At 46.2% G+C, this 16327-nt stretch overlaps 5 protein-coding genes across 5 annotated transcripts; 4 read left to right on the top strand and 1 right to left on the bottom strand.

Annotated features, from left to right (window-relative positions):
- Nucleotides 1-9: 9 nt before the first annotated feature.
- Nucleotides 10-1794, top strand: F4807DRAFT_313643 (calponin homology domain-containing protein). The gene is made up of 4 exons (XM_047995099.1): nt 10-359; nt 435-506; nt 659-771; nt 882-1794. The coding sequence occupies exons 1-4, from the start codon at nt 346-348 to the stop codon at nt 1421-1423; spliced, it is 741 nt and encodes a 246-aa protein (XP_047857722.1). The 5' UTR covers nt 10-345; the 3' UTR covers nt 1424-1794.
- On the top strand, nt 1684-3167 carry F4807DRAFT_471645 (uncharacterized protein; the record flags this gene model as incomplete). Its single annotated transcript, XM_048002942.1, has 2 exons — nt 1684-2975; nt 3087-3167. Exons 1-2 carry the CDS (start codon nt 2166-2168, stop codon nt 3165-3167), a joined length of 891 nt encoding a protein of 296 aa, XP_047857721.1. The 5' UTR covers nt 1684-2165.
- Nucleotides 3168-6829: 3662 nt separating this feature from the next.
- Nucleotides 6830-8897, top strand: F4807DRAFT_413250 (cytochrome P450; the record flags this gene model as incomplete). The annotated part of the gene is made up of 2 exons (XM_047996854.1): nt 6830-8379; nt 8439-8897. Coding segments are annotated over exons 1-2 (1529 nt in total), but the record flags the coding sequence as incomplete, so codon positions are not given.
- A 387-nt stretch (nt 8898-9284) lies between these two features.
- Nucleotides 9285-10235, bottom strand: F4807DRAFT_413249 (uncharacterized protein). The gene is made up of 3 exons (XM_047996853.1): nt 9984-10235; nt 9696-9919; nt 9285-9633 (listed from the first exon to the last, which is right to left on the bottom strand). The coding sequence occupies exons 1-3, from the start codon at nt 10149-10151 to the stop codon at nt 9480-9482; spliced, it is 546 nt and encodes a 181-aa protein (XP_047857719.1). The 5' UTR covers nt 10152-10235; the 3' UTR covers nt 9285-9479.
- A 2459-nt stretch (nt 10236-12694) lies between these two features.
- On the top strand, nt 12695-14364 carry F4807DRAFT_313607 (uncharacterized protein). The gene is made up of 3 exons (XM_047995097.1): nt 12695-13084; nt 13141-13178; nt 13247-14364. The coding sequence occupies exons 1-3, from the start codon at nt 12998-13000 to the stop codon at nt 14304-14306; spliced, it is 1185 nt and encodes a 394-aa protein (XP_047857718.1). The 5' UTR covers nt 12695-12997; the 3' UTR covers nt 14307-14364.
- The last annotated feature ends 1963 nt before the right edge of the window (nt 14365-16327 follow it).

Raw genomic sequence — 16327 nt, 5'->3', positions numbered from 1 at the left:
TAAATCCCTGGTAAATCTTCGGCGGCACTACCCACTCTGGGTAACTTCGTTGATTGGGTGACGGCGATTTATCACTTTTGATTGACTGCGCTGATTAGGCGATACGTACCAGAAAGAACATCGCCGTGGCAGCGACGTCAATTTCTATTTTCTTCCCCTAACCATAACAAATCTTTGGATCGTCGATCCATTTTATTTTTCCTTCCTTTCCTAACCAACGCGACATCCTCATCACTCTTTCAACTACGTGATCGTCGAACACCGTTCGCCGCATCTTCGAGCATTTGGCTTCGCGTTTTTTCATCCTTTCATTCTATTAATTACTATACCCAAGTACCTGCAGACATGGGTGAATCTCGGTGAGTGCTGATGACCTCACCCCTCTAATTACCCCCGGACTAGGATTCGTAACTAACGTCTCATCCCATCCACAGACAAGAGCTGATACAATGGCTCAACAGCCTGCTCCAGCTTAACATGACCAAGGTCGAACAATGCGGTACTGGGTAAGACCATCCTTGCGACTATACCTATACCTACCCCTCCCCCGCCGAGTAATTATCATGAAAGGGGATGGAGAACTAGCTACAACCCTGTCACGATGTGTCAGATATTATGCGTGCAAGATCTGAGCTAACCTCATGTTTCATTCTTACAGTGCTGCTCTCTGCCAAGTCTTCGACAGCATCTTTCTAGATGTACCGATGTCCCGTGTTAAGTTTAACGTCAATAGCGAGTATGCGTACATCCAGAACTTCAAGGTCTTGCAGAGTTAGTCACCCCGTCTTTACTGCACGCGTCGCCGACACTTAATAGTGGACATAGACCGTATTCTACGTTCATCACTTTCTGCACATGCTGACTGCGGTTTCCTTGTCTAGACACGTTCGCCAAGCACCATGTCGACAAGCCCATTCCCGTCGAAGCGCTTTCCAAGTGCAAGATGCAGGACAACCTCGAGTTTTTGCAGTGGACTAAGCGATTCTGGGACCAGTACTACCCCGGTGGAGACTATGACGCCGTAGGACGACGAAAAGGCGCTCCTGTCCCCGGCGGTGGCGGTCCCGCTGCACGAGCCACTAGTGGTGCCGGTTCGGCCGCAGCTAGACGAGGCGGCACGACTCCCACGACCGGCCCCCGCGCAGCCAAGGTTGGCGGTGGCGGTGCTGCGTCTGCCGCTCTCCTCCAGGAGAACGCGACGCTGAAAGAGACGGTCGTCGGTCTCGAGCGCGAACGAGATTTCTACTTCAGCAAGCTGCGAGACATAGAACTCTTGATCCAGCAGGCTGTCGAGGAGGATCCCGAGATCGAGAAGGCGGAAGACGGCCTCATCAAGCAGATCCAGACAATACTGTACTCTACCGAGGAAGGCTTCGAGATTCCGGCCGAGGGAGAGGTGCTGGACGACCAGGAGACGTTTTAAGACGCTTACGAGTAACAAACAACCTGGAACAAAGTAATGAACAGCCATCCCGGGGATGCAGGCTGGTAGCCCCGAAGTATTTTCGGTGTAGCTGTATGATGAGCCGAGAGGGACAGGATGATACAAATGCTGGAGAAGAGAGATGCATAGGGGACGCTGTCTTTATCCAATTTGAATCATCATAGGGACCAGACCTGTGATGTGTTGGAAGACATAGTCTACTTCTAGGCTACCTAATACTCTCTTCTCAGCTCGAGGATATGATACCTAGAGTTTGACAATTGACTGATATCAACAGACTTTTTATACAAACTTCGTTGCGAGGTATTTTGTTTATGTTATTAGACCGATCCATGCTAATATCCCCTTAATGCCTTCTTGTAATTCTAGGTTGCGACTCCTACTGTCCGTTCTCACAATAAGGTTTAGGTACGTTTAGGTACGTAGCTGCACGCTTCGGCCGACTTCGAAAATGCAACTGCCAACGTCTCTGGCTCTTCCTTCAACAACAGCCATTTTTAGGAACGTCGTTACTATGACTCCCTATTCCAAAACCTATCTAGATCTACTCTTTCCTAGCGATAGCCTTCGACAAGATTCTAGGAATAGCTTAAATTCGCAGGTCGGCGTTGTCGCAAACCGTCTCTTTCGCCAAACACTCCACATTCTTGAAACCTTTTCGTGCACTCTTCGCCGATGAACCTTAACCCGTAACAGCATCACTACTAGTCTTGCCGTTACCATGGCACCCATCAAAGGCCCCAAGAACCCCTTGGGTGCTGACAACCAGAAGCCGACGGTGCTCGCGACTGTAGCCAAGGCTAAACGAGTTTTGCCCAAGTATTCACATGCCCAACGAAGCTCACTACGCTTAGCCCTACAGGAGAGCCTTCGTGATTCAGCTGCTGGCGATGAGACCACTCAGCCTTCTAGTCCTATCGCATCGCAGTCATTATCATCTTCACCTACACCATCTGCCTCGCCATCAAGCGCTAGCATCACACCGCGACGCCGTTCAATGCGCCAGGCCCTCAAAGGCAACCTCCACGTTAACACTTCTATCGCCACCGAGATCATTCATCCGGCTACCCCTTCTCCAACGCCGTCACTATCGTCGAGTTCATCACCATCGGCACCATCTACAGTCGCAAATACGCCGCGCACTCCAGTGACACCTTTCTCTACGTCGCCACTAAGCGCGACCTTCGCCTCGCCCTTCGCCACACCGTCGAAAGGCAGTAGAAAGCCAGTGCCACACGAAGCCAAGGTCGTCCAAGACGACAGCGATTATGACAGCGATCATGCCGACGATGATGTACCTAGCGACTGTGACTCCGACTCCGATTATGTAGACAAGGCCGAAGCCCGACAGTATGCGCGAGTTGACGACACCGACCGACCCGATGTAAACGGTATCGCAACCCCTTTCAAGGGCTGGTACCGCATTCGTTCGATCGTCACCGAGATGCGCAACCGAAGCGGCGGCCTCATCTATCTCGTTGACTGGGAAGGCACCGATCCGCGTACCGGTGTTAGTTGGCCTAGCTCATGGGTATGTTGCATATTTCGCTTCCTAGATTTTCCCCCTATTCCCCCAGAATTTTTATTTGGCCTGGTGGGGAAAATGGACGAAAATAAATGCTAATACATCTTGCATATTTAGGTTGAATCCAAGAACGTCTCCGTAGCCGCGATTCGCGCATGGGAGAACCTTAAATTGCGACACCCAGAAAAGATGGCATAAGTAAGCTAGGGCAGAATTGGGAAAAAAACAACGCATGAATTTGCTTCGCTATTTACATAGCCTTCTTCGTCGGCGATACGACACGCCCACTTACCCACCTGAAGGCGAGATACGACAAAGTACGACAACTTATCAAGCTACAATCTTATTGGCTACAAATCACTGATTGATTTACCCCTAAATTAATCTCAAAATTCAAACGAGTCCTCGGATAAGGCTCATGGGCATTGCAAGGCATCCGAATTAGATAGGACATACAGTTAGCATTGCATTACAACGTACTGATTTCGCTCAAAATTACATGAATTCGCCTTCTATTTTTATGTGATCAGCCACGATACACCATGGGAATACATTTCATGATATTCCTCGTTGACTCCATATATGCACTTCCAGGAATTCGCCGACCTGGCTTCCCGTTCATATTACCCCCTAAACCTATTATTGACTGTTAACCTTTTCTTTAGTATCTAGCCATTATCACCCTTAATTTACGGTGATAGAGGGCCTATGCCATCAGCATTTATCGGAGTCCTTCTCCAATATTATCGCCCGCCGACGAAGATAGTCCCACAAACGGTCTTACTAGAGCAGCATGAGATCTATTTTTGAAATTAATTTCAAAGGTTGCGGTTTTTGTCAGGAGTCATAGATATTGCATATTGAATAATATTGTATTTCGAATTGTCATACTGATTGATCCTTGGAAAATGTGAAAGCAACCAAATTGAGGATAGGGGTGAAAAGGGGCAGCGACCATTATGTAAGCAGCCAATCTCGGTATGACTGTCTTCAAGTTGAAATGTTAATCGTCCCGAGCTGTTTTTCGAGGGTATATATTGTCGGTTCATTATGAATCATTAGATGATATAAATAGGTGCTTGACATATTAGTATACGTTGCCGATGTTTATTATATTGTAGCTTCTGAAGCTTAGGACGATTCTTTCCACTAAGCAAAGTACGCACTCCAAAGGTTGCGTGAGCACCTTCTTCAAGGGCAAACTTCAAGACATTTACCTCTTTCTCTGATATATTTTAAACTAATATAGTAAGTTTCGATATCGTTCCGATTAGAAATTGTACTTGCCATATTTGAGGTTTATTTTAAGTGTAAGGTAGGTACTTAATGTCCGAACTTAAATAGTCCTAAATTTAGGTAAGTAAATATATACATGTAGGTATATATTCTAGTAGAAGCTTTCGTTAATGTACTTATATGTGAATACACTTTTCATCGCCGTTTTCTTCTTACTCTTTCTCAAACATTAATCCAGCAATGGCTTAGGATGCAAGAACTTGTCAGGGGCATAAGTGGAGACAGGGGCTAGCTAGCGGCTAGGCCGCAGATATATAAGGGAGGCTTCGCCTCCCCTAGATTTAGGAAGGGTTGCGCGATATTTTAGTCACTATTCTACCCATTTGCTACCTACCTACTACCTCTCACGTTGACTTGCCGCCACAACCTGACAGAACTAAACCACTACACTAGCAAAGATACAAAGTTATTTAGCCAAGGACTTAACCGCGTTACATCACCTTACATGGATAGTACCGTGAGAGAGAGAACAAAAGCTTGATTCACATTCTAGTTTATGTGATGGTGTGTCGCACGAGTATAATCGTAGCATAACATGGGATAAGGGAAGATGCTTAGCAATATCAATATATTTACTCATGAATCTATGATAGTCGGCACTTCACTCGCATTCTCTTTATCATAAACTGAAAGTTGCTACTGGGACACCACCCGAAATACTGGAAGGTGGACCAAATAGGTGCTTAATTATAGCTCCAGTTGGGCCTTTCAGTCTCTTCTATCTATTCTACCTTTCTACGTGAGATGGAGCGTGTCTTTCGATACCCAGATTGATCATTCAGTAAGTAGGTACTTAAGCTAAGTCCTTTTTCTTCTTCTCCCCTCACTTGTGGATAATTAATAACATAAACCAGTCCAGTTATCATCTTTGCCCCTGTCGAGCAATGAACGGGAAACTCCCGGCCATTTACCATGCATAGGATAGAGGACAATAGAGTGAGTCATTTATACATATACTCGGGCATTTTCGGCCCTCAAAAATCGTCTTGAGACGATTTCACGGAACTGAAAATCTACTAAGTACAACACCAATTTTACCAACACAAATGTATCACTTTTCTTTGCTATTGGGAAAAGCCAAGAATTATTTCCAATATCTTCGTTGCTAGGAGCATTAATCCCAGGTTGGCTCCAGGGCCAGGTTTTCATATTAATGCCGCCAAACACATGAGAACTGGATCTCAGAATTCGAAAAACAGCATTTCGTTTGTTGATGTGACAAGGATAGCAGAGCCCCTTGTAAATACGGAAGAACGGTTGATAGAAGGTCAAATTGCTTTCTGCATAAGTAACTCAGCACAGCCTTCAAATTCGGTGTTGAGGATCAAAGGGATTAAACCCAGGACTCTCGAAAGGTGCGGTGATAAATTCCGCAAACCCTACAATTGGGAGGAATAGGGCCTCCAAACAAGGAAGCGACGCTACGAAGCGTACCTATAAACATAATTGCCGTTTTATTTATTTTTTTCGGTTAGATGGGCAAATAGCAGCGGTGGGTGAGGGAGTTAGATGGATGCATCAGCACAACACACATACCGTGCCACATCTGTATTACACTCATAATGTCAGAGGTCTGGTCTGTTGGAAAGCTAGTAGCTGGGGGTCTAGCAGAACCAGAGTTCGGCCCATACATAGGAGAACGTGAGAGCCCTGTTGATGGTTAGGACTGAAACAGAGTAGATGAAGAACTCAAGCTTCGGGATATGATAAGTGATTCACGAGCGTAATGGAATTGCGGTTAATCCGGATTGATATGAGTTTGATATAGGTATTCTGGAAAGCCCCTCAGCTCGACCTTCTTCCAGCATCGGTGGGTAGACTGAAGATACATTAAGCTTTTGCCAACCTTTTGAGAAGGATGAAGATGGAGCTTTGAAGGGTGGATATATGGGGAAATGAGGAAGGAATATATGGATAAGAATAAGCAAAGGATTTGGTTTGAATGGAATTAGCAACATGAATGTTTCTTAGATTGGCACACATTGTCAGCTCCGCTAGAAGTGGCATTTTCTACTGTACAATTAAGTAACTGATCTGACGTCGTGCGTGCCATTTCATATTCCTCTGCAAATCCTCACCTATTTTGACCTAACGAAGTAGGTGCAAAATAATGGGGATGACATATGATGTCAGCTCTAGGAATTCAAAGGGCATCAGTTTCAACTCAAGTTTTCAGGGGTTCTTTTGTTGCCTAAAAGCTTCGTACAAGTTGGATGATAAGACATCAACGAAATAATTCTGCTACGACGTAAACGACAAGAATCTAGAATGTATTCAAAGCTTCCAATCCCCACATGCGATTAGCCTTATAATTGTGGAATCTGGTTTTTAGTTGAAAGCCAAGAAGCGAATGCGAAAAAGTACGAGCTCCCTGTACGAGAACGGGTACGTAAGCAGTTAGACGAGCGGGACAGCAAGCCGATCTATATCGCCTAGCAAATAGCACCCAATCGGGGATTCGTAAAAGACCCAGCATCCATGGGAGTGGTATTCATGAGAGCGCTGATTGACGATGCGCATTGCCGCACGTCCTATGGTCCGATCGCCCAATCTGCCAATTACCCAGTTACTATTTCTAACAAGGACTTTAGTCATCCCAAGTTTTGCGGGCTCACGCTTCAAATAGAAATGACTGGGAATACGTAACAATTGCGACTGTGGTAGATTTCGTACTATGATCTTCCCCTGCGCTTCAGGGGCTTGGCTTTACGATTTTACGATTAGCACATAGGGGGCACAAGCAACAGGCATGTTCTAGGAAATTGATGGCCCCAAGGATACCCGGAATCTAGCGGCTAGGTGCATAGCCACGTTGCATAATCTCAAGATAGAGGACGTATATAAATCTCTACATATTGGGTACCTCTCGCTTGTAGTTGACCTCCAAATAGCCAACCTTGAAATCTGCAACACCAAATTTTGCACGATGGCGGGCTTATTACAGCAGGTCGGTGCCTCACTGACCATATACGACATTTTACGTTTGTTCGGCCTTGCTATTGTGCTAGGCATTGTGTATACATGCCTCAAAGCGATATATAATCTATATTTTCACCCTCTGCGACATATTCCTGGCCCACCATTATGGATCGCATTTCCGGTTACGCGAGTGATCGGCATGGTGCGGGGGACAGCTGAATTTCAAGTGCGCGATGCTCACGACAAGTATGGCGATGCTGTTCGGATCGCTCCAGACCAGATTTCTTTCACCAACGCCCAAGCCTGGAAAGATATCTACGGCCATGGCCACGCCGAGTTTCCCAAGAGCTACCCGTCGGGAATAAAAATGGACCCTAGGAAAATCATCTCCTCCAACGCACAGGACCATTTTCGATACCGTAGGGCAATGTTGCCTGCTTTCTCCGATAAGGCGCTGGGGCAACAAGAACCGCTCATCAGAGTCTACGTCGACCTGCTAGTTCAGCGGCTGCGCGAAGTAGCCCAAACGGGCAAGCCGACCAATATGGTTCAGTGGTACGAGTTTACGACCTTCGACCTGATCGCAGACTTGGCATACGGCACTCCTTTGCAAGGCTTGGCAGAGGGCAAGTCAAACGCGTGGATTGAGAACATCGCGAAGTCGATGAAATATATGCCCGTCATGGTCTTGATCGCGATGTCTCCTGCCATAGGGCTACTCTTCAAGCTTGCCGCCGGTTCCCAGGTCCGCAACTCGCAAGCCAACCACCACAAGCACGTCGCCAAGCTGGTCAACGACCGTATCTATCACAGGAAACAAGCTGATCGAGGTGACTTCATGGACTACATCATGCGTTCTCGCGGCCAAGAGCACCAGTTGACCGACGCCGAGCTCACCGTTAACAGCGATCTACTAATGGTCGCTGGATCGGAAACTACAGCAACGCTCTTGAGTGGCGCAACATTCTGGATGCTCAAGAACACCAATGCGCTCAAGAAGGCTACAGAAGAGGTTCGCAATGCGTTCGAAACAGAGGATGCCATCACCTTCAAGGAAGTCAGTGCTAAACTGCCATACTTGATGGCTTGCCTGGACGAAGCCTTGCGACTCTTCCCTCCTGTTCCCCTGCGCCTTGCTCGATCTGTTCCGGGGAAGCTTCCTGTGCGTATTGCAGGATTTCAAATCCCGCCGAATGTAAGAGGCCAATTCCCAGTCTGTTTCGTGTCAATGATTGATCTAACATTATTTCCTAGACTGTTGTCGGTGTCCACCATCTCTCAGCTTACCACTCCGAACGTAACTTTCACAAGGCCCGAGAGTTCATTCCCGAACGGTGGCTTCCTGAGTCTATCACGGATCCTACTTCGCCATTTTACAACGACCATCGCGATGCCCATCGCCCATTCAGCTTTGGACCCCGCGACTGTATCGGGCGGAATTTGGCGTACCACGAGATGCGGTTGATCATGGCTAGAGTATTATGGAACTTTGACCTTGTTTTAGATGAAAAGTGCAGCAACTGGAATGAGCAGAAGATCTATGCACTATGGGAGAAACCGCCTCTAGAGGTGTTTATCAAAGACCGGAAATCTGAATGAGATCTGTTACATGTTTTTTTATGTTCGGAGTTATAGGTACATAGATTATATGACCCTGTCACAATTTACCGCACCTCAATGCTGGGCTCTATCAGCTTCCTCATATTACATCTACACGCAGTGAAATAACTCGAGTTGAAACGCAAATTCCAGAGGAATTGTATATCTCCCATAGTTGTTCTCTGAGGAATTTTGTTTAGTTAAGATAAGTCCCTCAGCACGTAGTTTAAGGCGGCCAAAATTTCCACTCCAATAATGTTCTCCTTATAGGTACCTAGACAGTAGCTTTCGTGTGTCACTCTGCTGACTAGAATATTCATGCTTGAGCTCTTATACATTTTCTGTAGTTATTCGTTGAATAACACTGCTACACATCATGTACCATGTAAAACTGCAGTCCATCCTTGTTCTCGGCGTCCTTGGCGATGTAAGTAAGAGGCATGGCCCAGAATTAGAAGCTTTTTTCAACATCAAGAGAGAGATGATTGTACAAGAGTACGTGGAATATATTTCTATCGGCCTAATTTATGAATAAAACCATCTGAGACGCCATACCCAAAACTGCCATAATCTAAAAAATAACAAAATCCCACCGTGAACCTGGAAGCTCCCGCCCTACGTAATCCTTCTATCAACTCGCGTATGTGGGCATCTATAGATCGCCAGTATCCTAGTTCCCATGGGTATCATGTGTGTCTATCGTCCAACGTGCTTGTTACCAGCGGCCGACTCCATGTCTATTCTCATTACTTCATAGGAACTGCCGTCGCTATTGTCTGGGGTGGTTTTCGTGCTGGCGGGGTATTTCCATTCGAAATAAGACTCGAAAGCAACCCAGTGAGACAAAAGACTAAATTTTATGTCAGTATTCATATGCTATCATTTATGTTTAAACGGAGCATCGAAACTTACAATAGAGCAATCGACAAAACCGCCATGATCCAGCTAACAACACAAGAAGTTCCGGTACACGTCTTCGTTATGTTGGCCTGGAATAACAAAAACATCATTGCACCCCAGAAAGGGCAGTCGATGCAGTTGAGAATGAAGTTGGCCTTTTTACTGGCCCACCTTGAGAATTTTTGAGTGTGTTCTGTGAGGAGCTGGTACAAAATGAAGAAGGCCGATTTAAAACCCTGGAAGATAATATTAAAATTAGTTTAAGGTTCAGTTGATGTAGTCGAATGTGCTTGGACTCACGATAGCAACTCCCATTATATGTGCTCGTTGAGGCATTCCCATAGCAAGTCGGACGATAGACAGGACAATGACTGCGAAAACCAACAATAGTTCGACGATATGAACGGGAAGCTTGTAACGGCTATTGAAGAAAGGAGCCATCCTTGTCAAAGCACTTGATAGACCCATTTTGGATAAGTTTGGAGTTCCAGGACTGGCTTGCTTGGGAAATGCTGTGTTGTAAGATAATAGTCAAGCTGAAGACTGAGATACTTTGGGAATGAGTCGATTCGAGGTGGTTGTCGTTGTAATGTGGCAACTACAGCAGTTTCTTATAGTCTTGATGCATGGAGAATATACTCTCAGCCTTACACGCATAGCCTACATAGCTTTAAGTCTAGGCCTGAAACTTGCGCGTAAATACAACAACATGCGGGAGTCTCGGACAGAGATTCGTACCATTCACGGCTTGGCACATATCTACGTTAATAGTAGGATAGGTCCTTTTCACTTGTGGCTATGCATTTCTAGCTTAGGGCTATAGAGATAATGGGAAATGCTGGAGCGACTATGAAACTGTTGTCAGGGTCTTGCCTGTGAATAGCATAGGCTGAGTAAGTGGAAACGAATACGCTGCGGATATAAGGCTGTGGCAGCTCAGGGATCTCATATCTATTGTCTCCTTAGTCTGGAAACTGTCAAGATTTCTTTTGTTCTTCTAACCAATAGGTAGTGAAACCGTAATATCAAGATCTCGACATGTTACGATGACGGAATGTTCCGATTTTCCTAATTTGCACAGACAGGATGATCTCTTATGCCTAGCCTTAAGTTAGATCAAATTGGATCCGGATCTCGTACATCTCGGATACCTCGTACTAACTACTACCTTAAAAACTGGATCGGTAGTTGACGAACCCCTGCAGGTGCCGGGGAAGATGATCTATTACAACGCGAGGTTTCAAATGAATCTATGTTTTCGCACCTTGTCTTCTATCGCCTTCGAGAGGGATTGAATTGGAATGAGACTGCCATATATAGCTGTTAGTCTCATAGATAATTGCTTGATTTGCCTAGGTAGGTACTTTGATGAACAACTATCTCAACTTCTTAACAAGCCTATTCCACATATCAAAGTCAAGTGTGGGCTGCTTGATGGCTAATTCGTGACTATTATTGAAGACATCATGCTACACAATTCCGCGTCCACCTGGGGCTAAGTCTATCGAGTCGTCGATTCATCTCTTCGCCGTTATTTTAAGCGTCAAACATGCACCCGCATCTGGGAAGCCATTCTCTTGGGGCGGGCTATGTTCTCCGGCATGACGAGCTAATTCAGATGGAAAACTCTACGGGACCGTCCGTTGAGAAGCATTATGTGTGGAGTGCCCCTGGCGATAATCAGGGTCATGTTGGCGTTCTAGACTAACTTAAGATGTTCTGCGACGGTACAGAATGCTGCTGCCTGATGCTAATATTATCGACTGCGACGATTTCGAGTAAATCAGATCGGCGAATGCTAAAATTCTAAATCAACCCATACCCACCTGGGCACCTAATCTGCTGGAGCACCGCCGTGAACGGGATTGGAGAGGACGGCAACATCCGTGAGCTCCCATTTCAACACGATGATACGCATAGAATGCTGATAGCCTTCAGTTTGTTGGGCCAAGATAGGAATACCTCGACACAATGGTGTTGTTGATCGACTCGTATTGAATCCTTCGCCAGCCAAACTCAAGGGTTCCCCAGCTTGACTTAGCTAGTGTGCTCATTAACAACGACACTAGAAGTCAACCCCAATGATTGGGAAGACTTAGTCTCGCACGAACACCAAGGCTATCGCCTAATAAAGAAATCACTAAAGAAATTACCTGCAATGGATATCCTAGGGAGTCGCAAAACATCGACAGACATTGCTGCGGACCTTCCTGCGGGTGACGTCCACCGGTTTACAAGCCACTCCGAGTTGCGACATCATCAAAATCTCGGCGAATGGTGGGTGGATAATATTCACTCCATCCATGTCAGCGACCGGTACGTGAGACGGGCTTAGTTTTCTGATATCGGCGTCGTCGGCCGGAATTAATGGACCATGGTGATTATCAAGGTCAACGAATCAATGCAGCAAGAGTCCGGCCCGGGCAACATTAACAGCCCGCACTACCATTATCGCCGACCCCAGATTTGCGGTGGAGACTGGAACCCCTTTTAGTTTCTGACTCGCCTAAAACAGAGGGTCGAACTGCCCAAGCCAGCTAAGCCTATGCTAGTCGTCCACTTTTATCACCCGCGAACCAATATCGTTGAAGCTTATGGAATTGTTGAATGTGACTATTCCTTAAGCGACCACTTGATGCCAGGCTGGCCAGGTTACGTCCCCTGCGCTTGGATGTCTACCGGTATGGTACAATTTGTGGCTGCCTAATTCACAATTGTTGCCAATAGCAACAGCACGATTGTAAATTCTGTTTCTTTGACCCCTTACGGTACCTTCTCTAACGATAGGATCCACTTTTCCTCAATGGCGCGGAGGATATTATCACAATCACGAACCCGACTAATTAAGAACATGACCAAAAGAGAATAGATTCGTGACTTAGTTCAGAGTAGGCAAACCGATTCTAGTAGGATACTAGGTCTGACGGGTATTGTTTATCTCCAGACGCGCTTCGGGATATCTTCGACGCGAACAGTCCTTCAAGCGCGACTTGTTAATGGAATTTGAAGAATCATGCGAAGTTAGATAGGTAATATGTAATTGACCGCATGAACACGCGGTTAGACGGCTAAGTGGGCAGGTGGGTTTGGGGGTTTGACACTAATTCGTATCTCGGACCCTGTACGAATACGAGTCATAAAGAAGGACTGGGATCGTCGTTTTTGGTAGCTTTGCATGACCATGCCACCCTATGCCCTCTCGGCTTAGACCTGCACGACTCGTAATCGCCACGCAGTTCCGAGATTCTACTTCAACAACTCCTTTTGCCTCAATTTGTCCGGTCTTAGGTAATTGTACGCTGTCCACATAAGCTATGGCATCACCAAGTCAGAAGCCCACCCGAAGGCCTCATGCGAAGACTCGGACCGGGTGCCGAGTCTGCAAGTCAAGGAAGGTCAAGGTGAGCTTAATCTATATATACCAATATTCCTTGGACTTTCTAATCAATCTCTGTAGTGCGATGAGACGCGCCCATCTTGTCGGAACTGTTTGAGGTAGGTCGTACATAGATTGACTGCAGGGCCGTCTCCGGGATATCATTGGAATGCTGATTGGATAATAGACGCGGGATTACCTGTGATTTTGCTGTCTCATCCGGGCCCGTAGGCCCTGTTCCCGATGTGAACGGCAGTAGTAATGGCAGTCACACTCCTATCTCGAACCAGATCCCATCCCCAGCAGCCTCGGCGCTGAACCACTCACCGGTTGACTGGTTTAGCCCCCTCGATCTTGAACTGCTACACCACTTCACCACATCAACATGTTTCACATTCTCGACCGAACCGATGGTCCGTAATTTTTGGCGTGTGAATGTTCCGCGAATAGGATTCTCTTACCAATATGTCCTCAACAGCGTTCTTTCACTTGCCGCATTGCACCTGGCCAAGTGCAAACCTCAGCGAAAAGATGTACTCATTGAGCGGGCGATGATACATCAAAATGCATCATCGTCTTTAGCACTGCCTGTACTTAATGACCTCAACGCCGAGAACTCGGTACCAATCCTCTTCTTCAGCATGATAACTACCTTCATTGCTTTTGCGAGCCCCAAGGAGTCGAGTGATTTACTCGTAACCTCTAACGGAGCTATGCCTCAATGGCTACATCTTTTCAGGGGTATGCGCCGCGTGGTGGAACTGAACGGTGAAGCTATGAGCTCTATGTTTTCCCTGGGATTTATTTTCGACTCTGGGAAACAGATGAAGAAGATCTGGACGAACATGATACCGCCCGAACACGAAGGCCTCAAGGAACTGGAGACCACAGTCCGGTTTTACGTCAAAGACGGCCAAAAACTGGATGATTTGATTCACGCGATAGATGAGTTGAAGCGAGCTTTTGCATTCTGCCATAGCGGTAACATCATGGATGACCAACGGGTCAGGGGTGTGTTCATGTGGCTGTTTGGTATCCGCGACGGATTCACCCAACTAACCAAAGGACACGATAACGAAGCGCTGAGCGTCTTGGCCTTCTTCTGCGTCCTACTCAAACGTCTGGATTACATCTGGTGGATAGAGGGATGGGGTTCTCACTTGATTGGGAGGATATACTCCGTATTAGACGAAGGGTACCGATTATGGATTCAATGGCCGATAGAAGAAATCGGTTGGGTCCCGTAAATGCATAAGCATACCTAGAAATAGAAATAAGCATGATAAATCATATTTTTCATCTTCATCCTACTCTGTCCCTATGCTAAGCTACCTCTATAGGAGTACAATCTCACAATGTCAATAAACAAGTTCGCTGTTTAATATTGATATCAGTGTGTAACAACACACCATCTAACTTCCCACATTGTTCCCAATCGTAACCTCTGAACGATAACATGGTAGTGTTTCATGCTATCATCCGCGCCTATATATCTCTCTCTAAAAGAATTCCACTTCATAAAAGAATTATACTACACATCTCCCCACGCAAACAATTTCTTTCTACAAAACAATAATCGAAAAGACAAGGCATTCCTAAACATCAATACATTCGAAATGGCTAACGAAATGCACAACAAAGACAAGGGCACCCAGACCATGCAGGAGGGGAACACAAATTATATCAGAATTCACCAATGTCTTTCCACGTTAACCCTCGAGGATATTTACGAATTAAACGCCCAGCATGTGCTGGAACTGCCATTAAAATGGGCCATGCAAAACTACAAGAATTTCTCCCCATTGACCCAGCTTCAGCTACAGTCGTATGGTAGTTTGTATTTCTCCGAGACTGAAACAGTAATGTCCATGGGCGAATTTCATCTGCCAACCCCGCTCTCTCGGAAAAAGTCATTCCTTGATATCGCTGACAAGCTTGAGAAGGATGAGTGTCCCAATCAATAGATGATGTCGTTTAATAGTTGAGAAGCTGATAAGTTGTCTTTGACCCATGGCGGAGATCACGGAATAATTAAGATAATAAAATAAATAAGTTGTTTCTAACTTATATGTAGTCATATTTGATAAATCAAAAGATAACTTTCCTTCCGAGTTCAATATCTGATACCCTGTGATAAATAAGCCCCTATATCATATTGATAGGTGTATTGAAGATAGGTTCGTGGCTTAAACGTGTGTTTTATACTTTCCTAGGTAGTCTGATCGGTCTCAATTTTCGTTTACTTACCTCTCTTTTCTCCACGTCTTCTTAAGCCTTGCTTAGTGATCTTTCTATTGCCTGTTCTCTATGTCATTCAACTCTCACGTGAAGGAGATATACAGCAAATTCCTACACAAGCGAGGATACCGTTCCTTGACCATGAACATCAGGCCTATCAATCAGGTCAACGAGTTTTGATGACATCCCAAGCGCCTCTGACGAGCGGCTCGCGTTAGCAACATGCATTGTAGACGACTCTCAAACCGCTAACCGCAAGCAAGAATCATGAATTCTGCGATCCCCGAAGTAGAAACCATCAGGAGAATTCAGATCATAGCTAAGACAATACCACTCAGTCTCGTTAGGTCCGCTTACCTCACTCCCACACTAACATGAGCAATATCCCGAAGATCTACACTGACCACGTTGCCCTAATTACTACAGCGCGCTGACTACCTTTCCTCTTCATGGCATAAATTTCTTATCAGCGCCTTCGCGAGAAGCCCACTTCTCCTTTACCTAGGACACTCGGTATGACCCCCGACACAAACACTAGCGCAGTGTCTGTCTGCCGCTATGATGAAAATAACGCTCCGTTTGCTGTATAAGCCGTACGGTGAAGCGGCGGCTAAGTCGCTAAACGTAAGCGAGAGACTCGGCGGTCGTTCCGAGGGCTCCGGCTTACCCTGCTCCCGCACGCGCCGTCTGCCGTCTTCCTAATCGCTACGGATGACCTTCTCGACACGCATGTCTACTGGTTTTTAGATAACGGTAACACCAATAACAGCCGGAGTAGCAGTAGCAGTAACAGCGCCATCCACGTTTACCTCTCCCCCATCGCCAACTTTTGGCCTTAGTGCCAGTGTTCTAGACCAACGCCTACCCATCCATCGCATACGAAGCCATCCCCATACCCCTCGATGATGACTTTGCACGGGTCGGTGTTAGCCTTTTCTCGCTGATCGCGGATGTGGCAGCCGTTATGGCATAAGCAAGCTAAACCTCTGGGGAATATGGATATAGAGAGAGTCAGATCGGATCGATTGAG

This window comes from Annulohypoxylon truncatum, assembly GCF_022578515.1.
Source record: "Annulohypoxylon truncatum strain CBS 140777 unplaced genomic scaffold F4807scaffold_5, whole genome shotgun sequence".
NCBI lineage: Eukaryota > Fungi > Ascomycota > Sordariomycetes > Xylariales > Hypoxylaceae > Annulohypoxylon > Annulohypoxylon truncatum.
This window is presented reverse-complemented; position numbering and strand designations above follow the sequence as displayed.